At 45.7% G+C, this 23,752-nt stretch overlaps 2 protein-coding genes across 2 annotated transcripts in view; one reads left to right on the top strand and one right to left on the bottom strand.

The window, feature by feature from the left end:
• SCN10A (sodium voltage-gated channel alpha subunit 10) overlaps positions 1 to 23,752 on the bottom strand; it is a 98,114-nt gene that overhangs the window by 33,215 nt on the left and 41,147 nt on the right. Inside the window, exons 9-15 of the mRNA XM_033133226.1 lie at positions 20,271 to 20,412; positions 19,926 to 20,123; positions 19,055 to 19,225; positions 15,571 to 15,864; positions 13,048 to 13,156; positions 5,813 to 6,051; positions 3,978 to 4,151 (exon numbers count right to left, since the gene is read on the bottom strand). Coding sequence (XP_032989117.1) covers positions 3,978 to 4,151; positions 5,813 to 6,051; positions 13,048 to 13,156; positions 15,571 to 15,864; positions 19,055 to 19,225; positions 19,926 to 20,123; positions 20,271 to 20,412 — 1,327 coding nt within the window. The remainder of the gene's footprint in view (positions 1 to 3,977; positions 4,152 to 5,812; positions 6,052 to 13,047; positions 13,157 to 15,570; positions 15,865 to 19,054; positions 19,226 to 19,925; positions 20,124 to 20,270; positions 20,413 to 23,752) is intronic.
• Positions 9,951 to 11,317, top strand: LOC117037298 (UPF0600 protein C5orf51). The gene has a single exon (XM_033133225.1). The coding sequence runs from the start codon at positions 9,961 to 9,963 to the stop codon at positions 10,840 to 10,842; it is 882 nt and encodes a 293-aa protein (XP_032989116.1). The 5' UTR covers positions 9,951 to 9,960; the 3' UTR covers positions 10,843 to 11,317.

Here is a 23,752-nt window from a genome sequence, read left to right as displayed (position 1 = left end):
GATAAAATTAACTATCCATTCATGATAAATATTCTTCATAACAGAGAACTTCCTACACCAATAGATGTTTTTTTATCTTAAGAAAAAAAAACCTGCCACAAATATCAGACCTGGTGAAATATTGGAAGCATTCTCTTTGAGGTCAGGAAAACAGCAAGGATGTGTGCTACCGTGTTTCCCCGAAAATAAGACCTAGCCAGACAATCAGCTCTAATGCGTCTTTTGGAGCAAAAATTAATAGAAGAACCCTGTCTTATTTTACTATTATATAAGACCTGGTCTTTATAATGTAATGTAATGTAATGTAATGTAATGTAACATAATGTAATGTAATGTAATATAATGTAATGTAATGTAACGTAATGTAATATAATATTAATATAATGTTAGGTCTTATTTTCGGGGAAACAGGGCATGAACACATTGTTTCAACAGTGCACTGGATGTCCTAATTAGCATGATCATGTAATGAAAAGAAGCAATGGTATAAGGATTAGAAAATAAGAGACAAAAGTCATTATTTGCGTACAATATGACTGTGTTCAAAAATTTAAGATTATATAGGTAAACTGTTAGAATTAATGAGCGGTTTCTGAATACAAAAGTACTAAGGCTACCAAAGTGCTAACAAAAAAAAAAAACACCAGAAAAGGATATTTTAAAAGAGATTTCATTTAAAATAGCATAATGAACTAGGAAATATCTAAGCATAAATCTAACAAAAGATATGGAGAAAATCTTTAATGGAGAAAATTATAAAACTTTATGCAGAAATTATAAACCATTGCAAGAGTGAAATAAATGGAGAGTATGTTATTGTCATAGAAGACTACCTGATGTAAAGGTTACCTCTCTTCCCAGAATTGATCTATAGATTATTGTAGTCTCAATAGGGGAAAAAACAAAACATAACAGTTTTGTGTGTATGGGGGTACATAACTTGGCAAGTTGATTCTAAAATGAATATAGAAGTACAGGGGCCAATATATTCTTGAAGAAGTCCAACAAGGTGAGTGACTTGCCTTCCAGACAGACATATTCAAGGTAATTGCAGTAATTAAGACGGTGTGGAATTGGTACAAGGACAGACCAATAGACACATTAATGGAAGTAGGCTTTAAAAGATGGGAAAAGAGGTGATGCTATTTTGAGAGGGAGAAAACTGCAAGAATGAAGACAGAATGATCATTTCTTCCTTCTTTCCTTTTTTTCTACATTTTTCTTTCAGTCCTTCCTTCAATCAACAGGTGTTCATTGAGTTCCGGTATGTGCTGGGCCTTGGGCTAGGCCCTTGGGATAGAATGCTAAACAAAAAAACTCCGGTTTTTGTCTCATGGAATGTCAGGATGATTGTAAATTGTGAAAAACAGGTTAATTTGGTGAGGGAATCCAACTTTAGATAATGTGATTGAGGAGGACTCTCTGAATAGGTGATGTGTGATGAGAGCCAGGAAAGATAAGAAGGAATGAGCTAAGGCTAGGGGAAAAGCGTTCCCAGCAGAGGGAATACATGTGCAAAGGTCCAGAGGCAGGAACAGTTGCTATGTGTGAGGAAGAGAAAATAAGCCTCTCTGACCGGAACAAAATGAGCAGGGGAGATTGAAGAGGTAGGCAGGCCCTGATTACGCAGAACTTTGTAGACCATCATGAGGTCTCCAGATTTTATTCTCAGAGCCATGGGAAATCACTGACGAGTTACTTGTAACAAATGTACCATACTAATTAATGTAAGAGGATAATAATAGGGGAAACTCTGTGTGTGTGTGTGTGTGTGTGTGTGTGTGTGTGTGTATGGGGGGCTATGGGAATTTTTTGTATGATCTGCTCGATGCTTCTGAAAAAATCTAAAACTATTTTTTAACAATAAAGCCTACTAATAAGAAAAATATGGAAGTCATGAGCTGGGCTGTGTGAATTTTCTGCAGTAGTGTCCACAACTCAGGTATAGGCATGGCAAAGGGCAATATTTGGCTTCATCCCCAGGATACGGTTTTGTCAAACACAAAAATGTGAAGGAGCAGAGGGCAAAGGTGGTTACGTTTGTTTTCAAGAGCATAATAATATCGATGGACCGTGAACTCTAAACCAGGTAATGAGGGAAGTGAAGATGGTGAAAGAGGAGGACTAAAAGACCCAAGAAAGTGTGGGGTTGGAGGGCATAGTTAGGGAACGGGGCGGTGATCGGCCTGTTAGGATTGGGGAGGTGGGGGAAGAATTCTGTCGGCCCAGGCTGTGGAGGAAATCTGCCTATTTTTGGTGGAGTCTATAGGCTTCATGGAACCAGAACAAACGTAGCACATAGAGCTCAAAACACCAAGTTTGTATTTCCCCAAGTATAACAAAAATGTTCACATTTTATTAGGAAACTAACTTCAGGCTCTCCAGGTCCTAGGTGCCCGCTTCTTGTCATCATTTTCTAGATACTTAGATATATCTGTCTTTCCAAAAACGTGATTGGATTCTGACCTTCTCAGGTCTCCAGGTTACCGACCAGGAGCCCTGTGGGACCACCGTGCCCTTCTCTTCCATGGGATGGTGATAGCACCATCAGCACAGGCAGATGTATTCAACCCGTGGTTCATGGCACAAATGTGTCCCAGGACATGCTTGGTTTGGCCTTCAGAGTGTGCGGGTTTTTTTAATTGAATTACTAGCCAATGTTAAACATATTCACCTAAAAATCTGAATTTCTGGTTTCTCATAAAAAATTGGCAACTGACAATAATGGACAGGGTCACCTGTTGGCAGGAGTCACCCTGACTTCCGTGTACACGAACCTCCCTGGAGCTGGGCCCTGTGCCGGGTCAGCCTAGGCCGAACTGAGTCGTCCCTGCCTGTTTCAGGGGACAAATATCCAGGGCTGAAATCTCTTCCTTGGCTAGCATGGTTCCTGTAGGTCCTGTAGGTGTTTGAGTGTGCTACCCCAGAGGCAGCTAAACCATTTCCAGTGCTGTGTGGTTGGCCCCCCAGTAAAGCCCCAAGCAGACTTTCTGGCCTAGAAGTGGACTTCGTGAGATTGCTGGCCACTCTCTCCTTCATTTAGTCATCTCTCTCTAAAGCTAGAGACGTGGCCGCCAGCGGGCAATCAGAGAGCACTGAGAACAAGCGACCCGTGATAACAAACCCTGCCATTTCTTCGGGCCTCTTTCCCACTCCCAAGAGTCAGAGAGGCACCACGCTTCCTCCAGATGGCCTGGGAAATTGGGAGACCCCAGTGACCCCACACTCCCCTGGGATCTGACAGATGTGGCTCTTACTAGACTGGGTGGCCTGTGGGCAATGGGGCAGCAGCGACTTGACTAGGGGAACTCTTCCTGTAGAGGGCTCCCCGGAGCTGAGTTTGGAGAAGAGCCGGGCGGAGAAGCTAGTAGGTGGCAGATTTTAAGGTGTGTGAAACCTGAGGGCTGTGATTTGGGACACCAGGGAATCAGAGGATGATCTCTGTGATCTGGGACTCTGGAGTCAGGCAACCTGGCTCTGCGATGCAGGTCTGTTGCTCGTTCGGGAGCTTGGAGACTCTGGGTCATCGTTTAACCACACTGCGTCAGAGTTATCCTCACCTATCCATGGGGATATTAAAAACCATTCTCTTTCAGGGTTGTTTTAAGTATAACCTGAGGCCTGTTCTGTCAAGGGCTTAGCGCTGTGCCTGACACATTGTCAGTGCTCAAGAAACAGGAGCCGCTATGATTATCTTTGTTGCTGTTATTCCCTAAGAGAACATGAGGGTGCTGGGAAGTCCCCCTTTGGTGCAGATGAGGGGACCCAGGCCCGGAGGGGAGAAGGCACAGCTCCACTTTGAGTAAGTGGAAAGTACCACGTCTCCAGCTCCCAAGAGCCATGCCCTGGCTCCCTCCCACAGGGCCAGGGAAGGAAGAGGGAGCTGTCTGGTGGGGTCCCCAAAGGGCAGTGTCTGTTCCCAGGGATGCACCTCCCTTGGGGGTGGAAGCAGTTTCCCGAAGTCGCCGAGACATTACCAGGCGGAAGGACCGCATCACCGCCATGCCGCCCTTCTTGGCCACACCCAGCTCCATCAGGCTCACGGTGACAATAATGCAGTCAAAAATGTTCCACCTCTTCTGGAAGTAATAGTAGGGGTCGAAGGCAATGATTTTGAAGACCATTTCCGCAGTAAAAAACACGGTGAAGACCTGCAGATGGAAACAAGGATCCATCTCAGCCGGGTCCGTGGGGCCGGGGGCAATGACCAATAGGGCAGCAGGGAAGTGTCTTGTTTGCAAAACAGCAAATCCTTTTACCTTGCTCTTATTCAGGTTCTGTATGATCTGCGGGCTCCCGAAGGATTGGGGTTGGGAACACTCAATGTAGCAACAGAGAGAAATCTCTGGACCAGTGTGCTCAGGGCATATGCATGAGAACCCATGCTTCAGTGTTTCCATGTGAATGGTGAAGAAAGGAGTAAGTGGATAATTACTAGGATAATGATGATTACAGAATTATGGAAATGTGAAGTCAGTCTGGTTCAGTAGTTTAAAAGCATGGATTGTGGGGCAACACAGACCCAGATAAAAATCCCAACTCAGCCATTTCCTAGCTTGTGTAAGCCTGGGCAAGTGCAATGCAGCCTCTCTGTACCTCAATTTCCTCATCTGTATAATGGGCATAAAAACGAGATAATGAACGTGCAGGTCTTAGCAAAGGTCCTGGCAGATACGTAGTAATGCATTCATAAATAATAGCTATTAGCAAAAACAAAAGTAATACGTTGTCTCTAAGATTCCGACTTTCATCTCTGAGTGTCTTTAATTGTCTTAGGACAGAATTCTGACATTGAGAGAGGTCAGGACCTGGCTTGGTTCACACAACAACCAGCAGGAAAGGGTGGCAGGTAAGAAGAAAGCAGAGATCAGGGTCAGGGGCTTTTCTCTCCTTTGCTTTCATCAAAGCCTCTTGCCAGCTTGGGAAATGGAGTCTATTGCACCCCTTTTACAGAGAAAGAACAAGCTGAGAGTTTATGGGACTTGCCTACTGCCCCCAGACTGCAACTGTGTAATTCAAAGAGCATCTATCGAGCGCCTTTTGTAGGCAGTCGGTGTGGTGTGGTGGGGGGTGGGGCTGAGGTCCTGGGCCCGAGAGAAACCTGGGTCAACTCTGGCTCCACCTTCAGTTGTGCCACCTTGGGCAGGATACTTAACCTCTGAGTTTTGACACTCTCTTTTGGGTGATGATAACCTCATAGCATTGCTGTGACTCTGAGATAACGCGTATAAAGTACCTGACTCATGGTCGGCACCAAGAAATGCTTGCCTTTCTCTCCTTTTTAAAAATGGCACTATGCTCTGTCTGAGTGGGAAAGGACTTTCTCTCTCTCACCTCAACTTCTCCAACTGTAAAATGGGGTGTGGGCCCAACAATCTCTTCCACAAAGCGCTCTGTGGTCTATGCTCACTTCTTAGAAATATGCTCTCCCTTCTCTTTCCATTTCTGGAAGGAAACTGGCAAGTCCTAAATTATCTTTAAAAAGGGAAGTGACACTTATCTTCATTTCAAGGTAGAGGCAGCTGAGATCCAGAGAATTCAAGTGGCTGTCTTGAGTTCTGTAAAGGGGGGCCCTAGGACAGGGCCACTTCCTCAGGCCACTTGCCTCTGCTTATTTATCCCAAAGCAATTCCCACCAGCCCAGCCTGGTCCTCTAGACTTGGCTTCCTGAAGTCAGAGTCCACACATCTCCTGCACTGCTCCTCTGCTCTCAGCTAGCTAGACCAATAGTCCAACCAATGAGGGCATGCTGCCAGCCCACCCAAAGCCCCACAGCCATGAGGGCATGGGCAACGGCTGCCAGTGCACTCACAATGTTGCCTATCTGGAACATGGTTTCGAAGATTGGGCTCATGCCGTGGTGCTCCATGGCCATGAAGAGGGTGTTTACCACGATGCACAAGGTGATGGTGAGCTCCGCAAAGGGGTCCGTCACAATCCTAAAGAGAAGCTTCTTGAGCTTCACCCACGTGGGGCAGCACTCCCAGATTAGATACTTCTGAGCCAAGCTGGTCAACAAGGGTGGGCACCTCTGTTCAGACTCCTCGAGTTCTGCATCAGTGACAGGTGTAGTCAGTGACAGGTGTCAGCCATACGCCACCTCAGACCCCCTCCCCAGGGACCTCCCCTTGACCTTGTCGTTACTAGAAACCACCACCTCCACTGTCCACTGCAGTCCTCCCTCCCTCTGAAGACCATGGGCTACTTTTTGAAGTTCCTTCAGTTCAGCAACTCCAATCCCGTCTCTGTCCCTATCCAGTTGTCCAAACCCCGGACCCTACCCTTTTTAACTGCTCATCACCTATGTCATGTCCTTACTTCTCAACTTACCCAGCTTAGAGTTCACGTTCATTCCTCTGTCTCTTCCTTTGCAGACATCCTCAATTCCTTTGCCCCTCTCCCCCTCCATTGTACTTGCCTGGCAGAACCCCAACCCTTAATATGCCCAATGTGCAGACTACTTCTGCACCTGCATCCAACCAGCTGGACCTGGTTGGAAACAGTACACATCCATGCTGACTGGCCCCACTAGCGATTCATGAGTCGCCACTTGTCAGTGCCCAGGAATCCTGCCATGTTTCTCTATTTCAGTCTACTCCGTCAGTCCTCCAGATTACTCTTTCTCATTTCCTCCTCTCTCCTCCAACCTTCATCTCCCCCTCTCCACTTCTCTCTGACACTAAAAAGCAGCACAGGACGCAGTGTTGAGTGAAGACTCTTCCAGAGATGCCATTGTGGCGGGGAGCAGCCTGTCTGTGAGGTAGGACAGGAAGACACAGCCTTGTAAACAACCTTAACGTTGCTGCTCTTGGTTGTCTTGGAGATACAGAGGCTAAAAGAACCATGCACTTGCTAGCTTGCAACATGATTACGGTTCCTCCCCCAGAAGAATCTCCTACAAAAAGCTAATCCAGAAAAAGCTTGCCTTCTTTTCTTCTGTTACAACCAAAGAGGTGTCCGTTCTCCTATTAACAGCCAGCGTTTCCACTTGTGCATCCTCTTCTGCCAGCCACTTCAGGAATCTATTGAATGTTCCCTTTCTTTCCTCTATCTTCAGCCTTTCCTATTCTCACAGATCCTCCTCGATAGCATGTACATATGCTTTTAAAAAAGTCACACATGAAACCCCAAAATATCTCCCTTTAACTCTACTTTCACCCTAGTGTCACTTTACTAGCTCCTCCTCTTCACAGGCAAACTTCTGGAAAAATTTGTCTATATACAATATCTCCATGTCTTCACCTCTCACTTCTTTTTCAACCCCTTCCAATGTGGCCTCTGCCCACTCCACGAATTTGTGCTCCACAAATCCTCTCTTGCTCAATCACCAGAGACATCCATGTGACTAAAGCGCCTGCACCCTTTTCAGGCTTGATCTTACTTCATCTTTCTATAACATTGCTTCTTTTGTCCTTTCTGTTCTTTCTGGAAGAATTTAGACCCTTTCTCTGCATTGTACTCTTGTGAGTCTTCTCTGATTTCCAGGCATTCCTTCCCAACTTCCTTGGCTGGCTCCATCTCTTCTGCTCAATCATTCATCATTGTAGTTTCCTAGAAAATTGTCCCAGGCCTTCTTCTCTCCTTACTTGATTTCCTCTTTGTTATTTATCTATTAATTCTTGCACCATTCCAACATTGCCGTCTGTATTCAAACTGCTTTCAAATATGTCTCTAGGTCACCCTCGTCTTCGAATTTCTAGTCCCATTTATCATAAAGCCAACTTCCTGCTGGACATCCCTACCTGGATGTCTCAAGGGTGCCTGAAACCCAATATGTTCCAGACTCAACTCATAATCTTCCCCTCGTCTTTTCCCAGTGAATCCCCCTCTCCTCCTAATGTGTCCCCTTTATGTCACTGCACCAGCATCCTTTCAGTTGCTTATAGGGGAACCATGTGAACCGCCAAGTTCTGAACCTTAGGCCCCTTAGACAGCTCTCAAATCCTTCCATTTCCCATCATCCCTACTGCCACCCCTCAGAGTCCAGGCACCGCCATCTTTCATCTGGTTTCCCCCCAACTGGTTCCCCTGCCAACACTCTTACCCTCTTAATTCCATTCTCTACGCATATTCAGCATAACCTTTATAAAACGCAGATGTAGCTCCCCTGCCTCCAGTCCTTCAGTGGCCCCTCACTGCTCCTAGGATGAAGTCCAAAATCCTTGTTATGATCCAGGATGTTCTGTGGGTCTGGCTCCGGCCCATCTCTCTGGGCTTATTTTAAGCCCCTCTCCTCCTTGCTCTCTATGCTCCAGCTACATCAGGCTTTTTCACTTCTTCAAGTATTATGCTCTCTTCTGCTTCAGGGATTTTGTTGTTCTTTCTGTCTGGAATACGTCCCTAACCCAGGCTAAACTCACCGTATTTCCCTTAGCATCCTGCACTCTCCTTTAAGACACTCAGCACCCCAGCAATAACTTTTCTATGTCCTCCTCTCGTAGACAGCCTCGGGGCAGAGGCTGGATCGTGCTGACTGTTGTGCTCCTGCTTCTTATTCTGCTTTTGACAACTGTCAAGTCTTAGCTTGCATGCTAAGCATAAAGTATCTACGCGCCCTGACTTCAGGGAATTACCAAGTTCTACTGGCTTGGGTCAAACTGTCTCAGGCACAATCACTTCCAAAGATATGGCTTGTACAAATCCTATCACAGCTCTGACAGCTTCAAGCACCTTTCCTGTATCTCATGGGCATAGTAGATATAAATAATGGCCAAACAGATTACGGGTCATCTGCCCTAGGTTCAAAAACCTTTGACGTCTTTGACCTAACCTAAGGTCACCTTTACCCAGATTCTCTTAAAAATGTCATTGTTTCTCCTGCCTTTCCCAGCCTCCTCTCAGAGTATCTTCCTTAAGGGAAAGTCTGTCCTACCTTAGGATATCTGATAATTCCTTATTCCCTTCCTGTTCATCAGTTCAGGTCTTTATAAATTAGTACCACTCCCCTGCCCCCGTCCCCATCACCTTGGGTGTCACACTCATTCACCATTCATTCAACAACTGTTTGTTGAGTACCAACTATGTGCCAGGCACTGCTCTTCTAGGAACTGAAGAGCCAGCTGTGAGCAAACCAGATACACCTTTGTGGAATTTACAACCTAGTGTATATTTTAAAGAGGAGAAAACTGAGGCTCAGGGTGGTTCATGGAGCCCCAAGATTGCACCGCTTACCATAAGTGGCAGAACCAGGATGCAAACCCAGGCAGTTGGGTTCCAAGGCTTGTTCTTAACCTATCCTCTGTTGCCTCTCATCCACCCAAGACCTTCTTTGTTCTTCTCTAAATTGGGACACACATTTTATTCATTCCTGCCTCATTTCTGCAAAATATTAGGTTGGTGCAAAAGTACTTGCGGGTTTTGCAATTAGTTTCAACCTTTTAAACTGCAATTACTTTTGCACCAACCTAATACATCTGGCTGGAGCGCTCTCTCCCAGGTTCTCACAAGGCTGATGCCCTCACTTCGTTCAGATTTCTGGTTTCTTTAGAGAGAATGGCCTTCTACAACCACCTCATCTAAAATAGCCCCTTCTGCAACCCCCTACTCACCATTTCCTTCCCTGCCTAATTTTTCCCTCTTACTTCTTATCACTACCCGAATATCTATTTGTGTTTATCATCTGTATACCCTGGCTTCCAGGATGTAGATTCCATGACAACAGGCTTCTGTCTTCTTCCCCACTGAATCCCCAGCACCTGGAACAATGCCAGCCACATAGCAAGTGCTCAACAAATATTTGTTGATGAGTAAATACATTGAAAAAGAGGGAAGGAGGAAGCCTCCCTCCTTCCTGAGAGTCCTGGGGAGTAAATAAAAAAGCAAGCTGTTTGTATATTAATGTTTGCTGTTTGATGACTAATAGCAAAAAAAAAAAAAAAAAAAAAAAAAAAAAAAAAATTCCCAGCAATCATCTGGCCAATAAAAAATCATGGGCAGGGGGCACGCCCGCTTGTTGTGGCTATGGCGGCCTCAGGCTCTAGTGTGGTGAGGCGAGTGGAGGAACTCGGGGACCTAGCTCAGGCCCACATACAGCAACTTAGCGAAGCCGCCGGTGAAGACGATCACTTTTTAATTCGGGCCTCTGCAGCTCTTGAAAAATTGAAACTCTTGTGTGGAGAAGACAAAGAATGTTCAAGACCATCAAATCTACTAGAACTGTACACACAGGCTATTTTGGACATGACATATTTTGAGGAGAACAAACTAGTAGATGAAGATTTTCCTGAAGATTCTTCAGAGAAAGTAAAAGAGCTGATCGGTTTTCTTTCTGAACCAGAAATTTTAGTTAAAGAAAATAATATGCATCCAAAACACTGTGAATTGCTTGGGGATGAACTCCTGGAATGTCTTTCTTGGCGACGAGGAGCCCTACTTTATATGTATTGTCATTCTCTGACCAAAAGGAGAGAGTGGCTCACGAGAAAATCTAGTTTGCTTAAAGAGTACCTTGTTGATGGAATCAGTTACTTGCTACAGATGCTAAATTATCGGTGTCCTATCCAATTAAATGAAGGAGTTTCTTTCCAAGACCTAGACACAGCTAAGTTACTGAGTGAAGGAATATTTAGTGACATTCATTTGCTGGCTATGATGTACAGTGGAGAAATGTGTTACTGGGGATTGAAGCATTGTGCAGATCAACAGCCAGAAAATCATGAAGTGGATACTGGTGTTTCTGGAGCAAGCTACACTACACACAAAGAACCCTTGGATTTCCGAGAAGTAGGAGAAAAAATTTTGAAAAAGTATGTATCTGTGTGCGAAGGACCCCTGAAAGAACAAGAATGGAATACAACAAATGCAAAACAAATTTTAAACTTCTTTCAGCATCGCTCTAACTAGTAAGTTCATCTAGTCCTTATTGAACAGAAAAACAAAAGACTCTTCCATTTCATGGAAGAGTCCTAGAAAAGAAGACATGTTGACACTGAATTTAAGAGCGTCACACTACATAAAGATGTCCAGCATGGTTAACTGTTTTTAAATGCCCTCACCATCTTTCACTATATTCTTAAACCTGTGAAGGAACAATAATTTCTAAAATAGCATGTATGTTATTCTAACTCAGCCTGAACTACAGATATCCTGTAACTAATACTAAGGAGGATTCCAGTTTAGCTTTACAAAGGTTTTTTTCTATTACTTCAGATTATTTTTTTCCATTGTGATAAAATATACATAAAGTTGACCATTTTAACTATTTTTAGATTATTTTTCAATCTCCCTGTCTTGAAATTTGCTATGCTTCAAAGGTTAAAATCGAGTCATCTCACTGCTTTGGCAAAATTAAAAGTAATATTCAGATTCCATTTCCAGAATAAGATAACAAAAGACTTCACAAAAGAAAAAAAAAAAAAAAAATCATGGGCATAGCAACGTGGTGAATTTTATGCCGCCGTGAAAAATGTTAGGAGTGCAGACACTATTACAATAAAAAGTGATTGTTAAATAATTATCAGTGAGAAAAAAGATTACGAGAGTCTATACACACTGCTATCACTGGAATGTGCACACACTTCTCAAAAGACAAATTCAGGAATTCAAGAAACGTACATTATGGGTTTTTCCCCACATAACTGCATTCGATTTATCCTTTCAGTAGCCAACTTGAGGACTTTGTTGTGGTGAATTCAATGTCTGCTACTACTTGATTATCTGAAGCTGTATCTGAGTTCTGGGGGCTCATGGTTGGTGGAGGGTTGAGCTGGTCATTAATCTTTGCCAAGTGTATTTCATCTGAGTCATTGTAATTCCCATCTGGTCTCTGGTGGGAGAGCCATGGAGAGGCTGCTCCCTCTTTGCCTCTCCAGGTTCCCTATTTTAGGCTCTCACTCATTTCCTCCCATAGCCTTCGATGGGGTCGAGGTCATCATCCAGTTATTCTCCTGTCATGCTGGGGCCACAGGGCACTCTCCACGTCTCCCTCAGACCTTCTCTACACAGGAACATTACCGGTCCATTCTACCCTACAATTTCTGTGCCACGCTGGGCATGTGGGTTTCTCTCTAAAGCCTGCCACCTCTGGCTTCACCTAGAAAGTAAGGCACAGATTGGCTTTGTTTTCAAATCCCTCATTTAAAAAAAATTATTTTTTTCAGTTGCATTGGTGAGGATGTGGAGAAAAGGGAACCGTTATACACTGTTGGTGGGATTACAAGTTGGTACAGCCTCATTTTTTTTTCTTTTTTTGGTTTCTATTGTCCAGCCTGTGCAGTTAGGATTTAGCCCAGGGCTGGAAGGAGAGCACACAGGGGCCCTTCTTAGGAAAATACTTACATCCAAGCTCCTTTCTCCCTCCTCTAGCCCACAACATTTTATATCGGTCTAAGGGAGATTAATAACTGGATATGACTAAGGCCATATTTTCCATATCCTGAGGCAAAATAAAGGCTGGATAAGAAGACAGGCCTGGTACTCAGGGTGAGGAGGATGCAGCCACGGTCTTTAGGAACTTGAGTGTCAGGTGGCCGTGACCCAGTGCTGTTCCCTTGGCTTGGGGTAAGCAACCGGAACTTAGACACATCCCTGGGGAGACTATGTGGGACATCATCCCTGGGGAGATTGATGAAACCCTGAGTCAACAAGAATTTAGTCAAATGGACTGATGAAGTTATTTAAATTATCTTCCAATGCTCAGCATAGTGGGGCTTAGACATAAGTTATAACCATAAAAGTTACAGCCAGGAAAATGGCAGGATAATTTTGCCATGTTTGAAAATTAAAGATTGTTAACTATCTCACATACCTGAGCGGTAGCTTTACATTCTCTGGTGCCCGCCGGATCAGTTTTTAAAATGTAGTTTTAAAGCAGTTGTTAATTTGAACAACTTTGAGATGGACCCAGACATGTCATTTATTGTTTTTGAGAAATTATGCACATTAAGAAAAACTCACATTGATTAAGGTCAATGGGGCCAAAGGTAACACACAAAAAGGGGTATTTAGAATCCCAGGACACAGAGGTGGGTGCCCTTTGACGTGCGTTTGGGGCATCGCCACTGCTGCTCACCTGGGGACCCATCCCAGCTTGGTACGCGGAGCACTTACCCTCGAGGACGGAGGTGATGATACTGACCACACTCATTGCCCTTTGGGTTTGTAAAGGTTCATTCAAGTATTCTGCTGATAAGAAAGTCTTCTGTGCTGCATCATATGCCTGCCGGGAGACAAACAGTCAGGACATGCCCCCAACCTGAAGTCTTCAGTGGCAAAGATAGGTCACTCAGCTTCTCATTGGTCAGTCTCTTGTGGTTGTGAGTTGCCCAGGGAAACTATGAGCCAAGGCACTTGTGCTTGGAGAACCTGGGGTGGGAGCTCAGGAACGACAACCAGGACAGAGCTGGGGTGCAACGAGAGCCCAGGTTTGCAGCTAACAGAGTAACCTGGGCTCACCTGAGGCTCTGCAAACCCCTGGACCTGGGCACCAGGGTGGGGATGGGACTCCCTCAAGGGTCTCTGAGGTTTCTACCAAAGGGAGAAGGAACAGTGGATCAGGATGTCATTATGAGATGTCCTCTGGGTTGTGCATCTGATATTTACACAGAATTCTTGCTCCACAGGAATTCTCGACTTGCTCAACTTCCCTTTTAATAGGCCTATTTCCCTCCCCAGCGTACACCCCAGTTCTAATTCCACACAATCTCTTTTGTTTCTGAGGGAACATTTGCGTGTCTTAAATGTCCAGTTGTTAGTTGTCCGACACAATCCTTTTGATGATTCCTTCTTTCGGCCTTCCCTGGAAGTTCTGTCTGGGTTCTGAGCCAGGCTCCTAACTCTAGTCACACACATAACCTGCCCGTGGGGAGTCCAAGGCCCACAGCGTCTATTCACACTGCACAAACCATTCAGAGTCCACATTTAACAAGCATTTGAACACCTACCAGAGACGAAGGTCCTAGGCACATGGTAAGTGCGTAATAAACATAAAGTTTAGAAAGTTTCCAACCCATGAGGACTCAACAAAAGATACTAGCAGATATTGCTGTTATTTGTCAGACACATGTATATAAATGTAGGTACTTTATTATTACACGTAATTCTTCAACGACTTAGAAAGCTTCTGACAAGGGGAGACACAGAGGCTTGAAGCATTTAAGGGACTTGCTAAAAGTGATGGTTGGTAAATGGCATGGCTGTGATTGAAACCCAGGTCTGCGTGACACAGACGGGCTTATAGAGTTAATCTTGCACAAGCCAAATAATTTAACTAAAATGCATCAAGTTTGGACTATCTAAGCGGCAATCTAGAGAACAATAACAAGGTATCCTGAATGAAGCATTTTCTAGAATGATAAAGCACTGCTGAGGGGGCCCTGAAGACTGACTTTAAGACCGCTGGTGATTCTCTGTGGGTCCTGGGAGAACTACTCTCCCTGCTCTGCCCAGCTCTGTGCCTGGGGACGGTGACTTTTACAAACTGTATCACAGTCACTCTCTGGTCTGGTCAGTTTGGTCATTGGGAGGCGCAGATAGCAGATCAGAGGCTGGAAGGAGAGAGGAGTGTGGTATCTACCACCTGGCTCTTCCCTGCTGGGCAGTGGCTGGGTTGGGACTGCAGTCCTCTACTTGAGATTACCAATTCTGTCAGGCCACCTCTCATACACAGAGGCAGCTCCTGCTAAGTCCTGGTTCTGGTTCCCTCCTTCACCCCTGCAGGCAAGGCGGTGCAGCCTCCCACTATGCTAGTCTCTAGGGGCCTCACTGCTCCTTCTTAGTTCTTGCAGCCCCGCCCACCCCTCTGTAAATACTCACTAAACTCTCTCCACTTGACCATTGGAGTGGTTCATCTGTTTCTTCCTGACATCCAATCAGAGAGGGAATTGAGGTAATTCTGTAAGACTTATCAAGTCAGTAGAGCCACACAGTGGTCTGTTCACAAGTCTGTTTGCACACTGTTCTGTGCCCCTGGCTAGCCAGAGAGGGTAAATGAAAAACCCTGGCAGCATCGTTACTGCACCTGGAGGGGGAACTCACATGAAGTCATGGCTCCCACCCCAGGGAGGAGCCCCTGGTTTGTCATTACACTCTGTGTTTATTCTATTAATAAAGAGTGCTGGTCAGTTAGTCACTGTTGCCTAAGTTGTGCATTTTGGCAAGTTGTTGCTTCTTTGAATAAAGCAAAGGACACTTTGCTTCTGCTAAGATCTGTCCGGGGTACCTCCCGGGATTTCTCTGGGTCCCATTTGCCAAGCCCAAGGTAGCTTGCACAGATCCACAGGCAGGAAGAGAAGAACCTTCAATTTTTCTCATACTCATCCAGAAAACAAGCACACCTATCTCTAACGCAGTGGTACTGAGTGGGGACAGAGAAACACTAGAAAAAAAAAGAGATCAACTGGAAAATAATCAGTCTCATTGTACCACAAAGTAAACCAGAAAATCTGTTTGACCTCAGGTAAACCCAATCTCTCTCTCTGCGTTTCACCTTCCCTGTCTGTAAAATGGCGGCAGATGGGAGGTGTTAGGCAGAATGACAGCTAAAGGACCCTTCCAGGGGTGACATTCAGGGCTTCTGGGCTGAGCTCTAGCTGGAGGGCAGCCGCATAGACTCTGGAACATTCACAAACTCACCGAGACGTCCACGACTCCAGGGCCAAGATCACCAGTGGGCACTGTGGGGTGTCCATCTTCTCCATGCCCTGAACCAGGGTTGGTGGGTTGAGGAAGCGGGCTCCTAGGGAGGGGGCGTGGCTGGCCAGCACCCCCACCCAGAAGCAGGGAGCCCCGACGGCTCTCGCGATCTCCAAGAAAGACGGCATCATCTATGACCCCATCAGGGAATGAACCGTCGCGGGCAGGGGCCCGGAAATGGAACACACTGCCATGGCTAGCCCGGCGTCTCCCAGAGGTGAGGCCTAGGAAAGACTAGACATTGCCCCAGAGGAGCAGGAAAGAAGGAGGCTGGAAGCTGGTTTTGCAGGCAAATCTAGAGCTCAGCACTGCCCTCTACTCACTCCCATTTCCTTGACCTTAGTCTCATGACCTCCCAGCAGCAAATTAAAGATACAGATCTAAGGGGTATTCTCGGTAAACATGGGGAGAAAAGAAGGAACAAGAATATTCTTGACACAGGCTGGGAAAAAGCCAGGAGGGACGAGAGATTATAGGAGGCTTATGATCAGCAAATAGGTCATGATGGCCAAGGACACGGCAGAGGACCACTTTGGGGCTCACTCGGATGGGTCAGCTGTTTGCCAGCCTTTGACCATCGGGCTGCTCCACAGGCAAACTTGTGACCTAAGGAGACTGTCACGCTCACCATCCAGTTCTGGAACAGGCTTGGTAAATGGTTGTTGAATGAATGAGTGCACTTTATGGTCTGAAAATTAGGTTCTACAATTCATTAGATTCAGCCTACAGGGGTGTGAGTGTTTGCGCTGTGAAGGAGACAAGGGCTTTGTCATGTAATGAGGTTGCAGGATCCCTCGAGGCAAACTTTGAACAGCCAACAATGGGGAGATTGAAGGGAGAGTTACAGCCTAATTTCCTGGAAGAATAATGCCATTCCTCCAAATCGATAAACATTTCTCATCAGAATTTTCCTGTGAGGGAACTGTGTGGCACACAGTTGCCAGAGAAAAGGAGCTAATCCATAAGTGCAGAGCTCCTGGACAGTCAATATGCCGGGTTGGCCACTACCATGACCACTATGGAAACCTGACCATAACAAGTAATCCGTTCTGTCCAGAGGGTCGTGTAAAGGATTTCTAAACTCTGAACATTAGCGTTCTACCAAATTCTGATCATCCTGCTGAAAATTTCCCCCTTCCTTAATTCCTTTTATTTATTAAACTACTAAAGTTGGAACATCTTGTCAGTTAGAGTCTTCCATACTTAGCCGCCTATCATACGGAACTAACGTTTTCTGTTTTGATAATTTGGAGCCCAATCCTGTTCAGCAGCCATCATTGCAATCCTGGCATGATAAACAGAGCACTCTTTGCATAGAATACAGGTCCAAGGACTATGGAACTCATTAAAATCCTCAAATCCTTCCCACTTTTGAAGCAAAGGAACAGAGTCAGAAAATCCTTATTAAAGATGGGATGGGTGAATTATTTGCACTTGGACCCTAAGCTAACCAATAAAGACACTTGGAAGAAAAATTTGGCCCCATATTTGACAAGTAGTGCCTTCTTGGTCATTAATATTTTAGAATTCACCTACGGTAGGCAATGGTTTCTGAATCTAAGTATTGGACTTGCATTAAAATGCATCATCCAAGCAGGCCAGCTGGCTTCGTGTATGTTACCTGAAACCCCTGCTGTGTCTCTCCTAGCTGCTATCCTCAGCCATTCTCTCATTTCTATTGGTCAAAAAAATGGCTTTCTATAAAGACTGCCAATTGTCTATTTGCCACATCAATACATCTGGGAAAAGAGGAAGGGAATGCCTTCTTGAATAAACTCTCATCAGTTAGTATTCAAGAACTACCCAAATAGTGCCTTCCTGTCTTTGCACATATATGCTCTTCTTTCTGCCTGGAAAACAGTCCTCCCCAAACCCTCCCAGTCCTCAATTACTGGAGGAATCCCTACTCACTATTTACTATTCAATTATCCCCTCACCTGTGAAGTTTTTCCTAATGCACCTCCACCCCCATAAGCGTCCTATTTCCTCTTCTATTCCTCAAACACCATGTACGTGTCCCTAATATAGTATTTAACACATGGCTGTTTTTATATTTGTCTCTTCCGTCTGAATGGAAGTCCTTGGGATAGGGACCATGTTTCAGTCATCGCTTTATACAAAGCATCTAGTAGTATTGAATTAACAAGACAAAATTCTGCTTTTTTCCCTTTGAAGGTGAGCCTAGCTGGAGAGACAAGCACACACGCCAAACAATTATTGGGCATCCAGGTGTTAATCTATGTGGGGCTGACTGAATGTGGGAAGTTAAAGCTCAATTCAGAGTGTCATTGACATTTCCACGGAAGCTGTGATTCATTCTGTTTGATGATTGTCAAAGCCCTAGTCAAACCCCCTTTGAAATATCTTCTGAACTGTGCCCTGTGCATGCCAGGTGCTGTTCAAAAGAGGCAGAGCAAGGAAGGGAAGGGCACAAGCTCTGATAAATGCTGAAGTGTGGGTGTTACTTATATGCACACATAAGTTTGAAGGTTGTAGAAATGATATTCCAAAAAGTAGAACATCCTTCAGAGGAGCACAGGAAAAGAGACTGAGAAGAAACCGAGGGTCAGAAAGCCTGTAAAATAGCCATGCTTATTTCCTTTCCCATACTATCTTTGGGGGAACTGTTCTCCCACAAAGGGGTCAAAGTCTCTCAGGCCTGTGGAAGGGGCATATGTGGGGTACACAGGACTTCCAAGAAAGAGGGAGGTCGTGGAAGGAAACTTGGTTAGCATCGGGAATCTTGGAGTGGGTGTCAGAGGTTATGATGGGGGTGGTGGAATTGCTCCAGGATCTGAACTGAGGTACTGAAGTTATTCCTGGGCTGGACTGTATCACAGAGCTGGGTGTTGGGATCTTCTGTGCCAACAATAGGTGGGACTTTGAGCTGCAGGGGCTGAGGCATGAAGTAAGAAAGAAGCTTATACATGATTTCAGTACCGTGGACAAGCACCTCCCTTCGCAGCTCCAGAATTGCCGATCAGTGTATGGGAAGGAAGCTGACCCTTGATGTCCACAGCTCCACGGACACCTCAAAGTTATCATGTCCCATATGGGTTCACCACCTCCCCTACAAACCTGGTTTCTTCCTCCAATGCTCCTGTCTTAGGATCACCACCCACCTAATTCCCCAAGCTTGAAACCTAATAGCCGTTTTAGATCCCTTTCCTTTTCCCACATTCCACAGTCCTAGTCTTTTTGGATCCCACCCCTACCCATAAAAGTCTTTATAATCCACCCTTTCCCCCATCCATAATGCCTCTGTCCTAGTCTAGGCCACCATTTTGGGGACATTACTAAAGCATCCTCCTAATCTCTGGGCCTCCAGCTCTCTCTCTGTTACAAACCTCTTTCCACTTCAACCTACTGTCTGTGACAGCTGCAAAGGCAGGTAATCCTTAGAGCACAAACCTGAGCCCCTTACCATCCTGCGTTGGTTGTAAGGCTCAGATTGGTGAGATTTGCTGTCGTCTGTGGAACCCTCTGACACGTTTGGCTTCATTCTGTTCCTTCTCTCGTTGGCATTTGTGGCTGCTAAAGGTGATCCAGGGTGGGAATGGAGCGAGGCTGTGTCAATCCCCAGCGCTGCCAGCACCTGAGGAGAGAGAACAGCAGCTGCAGCCAACAGTATCTGGTTGAGCTTAGTATAAATGTGTCCCCCAGCCATGGGGTGTCACAGAGGTGAGGACCTCTGAAAGAGAGGAGGTCAGGATTAACACCTGGGTCATGGTGGGATTGAGACGTGGCAGGAAGAGCCACCTGTGGGTCACCTCCCTCATTCACACCCTGGAGTAGACCCTGTTGATGCCCTGCCGAGATCCCGTTTACCAGGTCAGTACACTCATCTCAGCTGCTTGAGTGTTAGCTGCTAATGGCTCACAGCTGCAGTATTCTGCAGACAATTGCCTTTCTACACCTGGCTGGCGCAGGTATGGGGGTACAGAGGCCAGCCCTCTTGCCTCACAGTAGAGTTAACTCTGTGGTACAAGTCACGCCCCCAGAGCTCCCATGGGATCAGGCTGAGGGTAGTCTCAGCGGAGGCCACCTTTCTTATTAAAATCTGCCCCTGTCATCCTGCTTCCTTCATTCTCCTTCTTGAAAGCATCCTTCAGTAAATCACCTGCCTTACATCTGCACTCATTCTCTTTTTTGAGAAAAACATGTACGATGGCTCTTCAAATAAGATGACCCTTCCTAAAGTTCCCAAGAATGACAGCCTAAGTGGTTAGTCTAGACCTGTACCCAGTAATATACAGCCTGTAACAGGCTTCACAAAGCTTCCACCCCTCACAGACCTCCTGCTCCTTCCGGAGCATCTCAAGGGCCTCCTGGAACTTCTTTTCCTTGGCTGCAATTTCATCAATGGTTGCCTGGTTCTGTTCTTCGTATGCCATGGTGACCACAGCCAAGATCAAATTGACCAGGTAGAAAGACCCCAGGAAGATGACAAGCACGAAAAAGACCATATAGATTTTCCCAGAAGCCCTCAGGGTCTGCAGATTCAAGAGAAAGAAGAGAGACATATATTCAGAGTACATGGGCCCCTGATGTTGTCAGGTGCCTCCAGGAAAAATGTAGCCATGTTGGAGCTGACCCCTCAGCCTTCAACCAAGTCTGTCTGGGGACATGCAGATCAATACCTGCTGGTAGAGTCGTTCCCAGGAATCCTGTGTCATGAGGCGGAACATTGAGAGGAAAGCCCAAGCAAAGGAATCAAAGCTGGTGTAGTTAAAATCCGGGTTGTCAGATGTTTTCATGCAGAAATAACCTTTAGGGCAGTGGCTGCAGCAAGAACACAGAAGGTCATCATCAATTGTGCAGGCCTCTCTTATTGGGAGCAAGGCAGCCTCGGGCTGCAGGAAGATTGGAGTTCAAGGCCTGGCCTTCCTCTTATGAGCTGGATGAACTTGGACATTTAGTCTCTTTAGGTCTCAGTTTCTATTAAGTGGGGATGATAATACTGCCACTTCAGAGTTTCATGCAGAAGGGAGTGGCCTGGGAAGGCCAGCTGATGGCCCACAGCTGAGGAGGCAGAATCAGTATCAATTATGTGGACTTCAAACCTGAGCCAGTTGTCATCACTTGCAGAGCTATCAGAGGAGGACTCATATTAGCCAAGTTCACTGACCAATTACATGTAACAATGAAAGCAACATTTTTCTCTTACGAAACACATATTGCGTGCTTCTCTCTCTCTCTCCTAAGTGCTTTACAAATGCTATAATTTGTCTTCACAATCCTTTTTTTTTTTTTTTTTTTTTTTTTTTTTTTTTTTTTACAGATGTGGAAGCTGGGATTCAGGGAGAATAAGTCAGTTCCTAAAATCATACAGACGCCAACGTATTTACTTAAAAGGAAAAATGTAACTGTCAAGTAGCCTTTGAAGACTGACCTATGAAGGAAGGCCAAATTGAAGAGGACTATTTTGTGAGCGCTGGGGTGGGCTCTCTCTCTTAGGAGAGCACTCTCGCTCATAATAAAGAGGTAAGTTGAGGTCAGGAAATCTCTCTAAGTTCGGGGCAGGTGAGGTGCTCTCATCCATCCCAGTGGGATGGGCCTGCTCCAGGAAACAGTAACGCTGTGTTTGTATTTAGGATTCTACTACTCCAGAATTCCTCCGTCAACACAGTTCTCTTGGGCTCTCCTTATTCCAGATGTCCACGTGAACACTCAATCCCAGGACCCGTACAATTAATTAGGATCCTGCCAACTTGATTACAATCAATCCCAATTCTATATCCAACCTTAGTTCCCAGACTCTGCAGACTCACATTTAAAAATAGCCTCTTGGTTTTATCTCCCAAGGAGCTAGTCAACACACCACCTGGAGGTTTGCTAGTGTGCTCTGAGGGCAGCCTTATTTCTATGTCTTCCCTAGAACCCCACTGTAGCTGCTACACCTCAACAGCTAACTGCTCTGGGAATGACATGAGACCATGGTGCAAAGCCTCTTGTGTGGTGCCTTTAGCATGGGAAATATGATATGTAATATGCAAGTGGAAAATCCTGCTGTTTTTAACCTGAAGCTTCCAAAAGAATGGACTGGAATACTATATGTGACAGAATGCTGAAAATGAAGTACTTCCCAGGACTCGTTCTCCACTGCAAGCCACCAGGCTGTCCTGTTGCCGTGCCACTGGTCGGTGTGGACCTTTGCTCAGGGCTCTGCTTCTCCATGGCCCAGTACAGGCACCGGTTTGGTTTTCACAGCATGCCTTTCGGGGCTCACTCTGCCCATTGTCCTGAGCTGGCCTCTATTTGCCGGCCCAGCTCTAGCCACTCCTTCACCACCTGACCAGGACCTGCTCAGAAGGAGGTCTGGCCTCCATGCATCGACCCCACAACTTTACCACAGACAGTGCTTGGGCTACTCTGGAGCCATTGCCATGAGAAATGCCATTATCCAGACAGGAAAAGGACGTTAAGAGGGTCCTCGGTTTAAACTTAAGTCAAAAGCAAATGAAAGCTGACATTGGAACAATCCCCTCCCTGAGCCAAAGAACCAAATGCCAAGGGTAATTGTGAAGAAAGAGGCCAAGGAGCCTATGTTGTTGAAATTCTCCTGTTTGCCCCCACCCTTCGGCTTTATCTGAGATGGTTTTCCTGGTGAGATGATTAAGGCAGGGCTCCCTACAGGTCCCACCCAATTCCACTTGGGCAACGTAGGGCTGTCAGCTACTCAGGGAATGAGACCACATGGGCTCTGATCTTCCAGGCCCCCACCATGGGGATGGGAGAGGCAAGCCTTTCTTATCTGTTGCCTGAACCCTTTCTGCTCACATCTGCTCCAGTGGTCAAAGCAGCAGGCAGACCTGAGGCGTCCCCTACCCCTTTGCTTAGTCTCGCATTCTGTTCTGCCATCTGGAATGGCCGCCATCCAAACCATCTCTTCTTGTTGACCTAGCCTGGAGACATCCTGTCTCCCCTTCAACTCTCACCCGACCTACTACCTCCAGGAAACCTTCCCGAACCTCCCCTGCCTCGCACCATCACTTCGCTGTGTTTCCCCAGCCCCTGGAGCCTCCAGCACAGCCTGGTTCTTCACAGTGTAGCATCTTCATGTATATGAATCAGAGCTCATCAACTGGCAGCTTGCAGGCTGAATTTGGCTTACAGAAATATTTTGTTTGGCCTACAATACATAGACAATTTTTGGAATTGGTAGCCAATGTGTATAGCTGGGAGATTTCACATAAAAATCTAAATTTCCCATCTCTCTTTTAAAAGTTGAAAGAGCTAGAAGCGATGGACCCACATTTTCACTCAGCAACCAAAAGCTGGACTGAACAGTGTCTGTCCCCTTTAAATGGGGCATGAACTCTCATTGCCGTGGTTCCCACACAGTCCATTCCTCTCATTTGTTGTTATGTGTCTGGTCTCTGCAAGAATTTGAAATTGCAAAGTCTGATGCATGTGCTTCTTCCTCTGTTACATGAGGATAATGAAACCCATTGATGGAATTGTAGTGATTAAATGTGGAGCATTCGACTAAAAACATATTTAATAAATGTTAGTTCTTTGCTGGGATAGACTGTTTGCAAAAATTGGCCACAAAAAAGGAGTGTGGATACAGGGAGAGGATCCTGTATCCACACTCCTTTGCAATATGATGTTGCAGCTTCTCCCATCAAGAGGTAGAGTCTATTTCTCCACCCCTTGGATTTAGACTGGGCTGTGACTTGCTTTGGTCAATAGAATGCAGTAGAAGTAACATTGTGCCAGTTCTAAACCTAGGCCTCAAGAGAACTTACACACTTCCACTCTTTCTCTTGGAACCCTGCCTCTGCCATGAGAACAACTCCAGGCTGCTCTGATGGGGGATGAGAGACCACATGGAGCAGACAGTCACCCCAGCTGAGGCTATTCTAGATCAGCTGGCCCCCAGCTAATCTGTCCACCATCTACAGATGCACGAATGAACCCAGTCAATGCTAGAATACCAGGCTGATCTCAGCCCAATATGCTGATGCACAGAATCCTGAACTAAATGAATGACTGGTATTTTAAGCAACAAAATCTGGGGCTCTTTGTTACACAGCAAAAGCTAACCCATACACTCCCTCCCCATGAGCCTGGGATGGCAGAGGCCATGACTTACTCATTTCTACATTTTCCTCAGGAC

The sequence above is a fragment of the Rhinolophus ferrumequinum genome, chromosome 17 (genome assembly GCF_004115265.2).
Source record: "Rhinolophus ferrumequinum isolate MPI-CBG mRhiFer1 chromosome 17, mRhiFer1_v1.p, whole genome shotgun sequence".
Classification (NCBI taxonomy): Eukaryota; Metazoa; Chordata; class Mammalia; order Chiroptera; family Rhinolophidae; genus Rhinolophus; species Rhinolophus ferrumequinum.
Note: the sequence above shows the minus strand (reverse complement) of the source record. Positions and strands in the feature narration are given on the sequence as shown.

What these genes read in the sequence shown, in the direction of transcription:
- LOC117037298 (XM_033133225.1), top strand. Translation starts at nt 9,961, where the DNA reads ATGGCGGCCTCAGGCTCTAGTGTGGTGAGGCGAGTGGAGGAACTCGGG.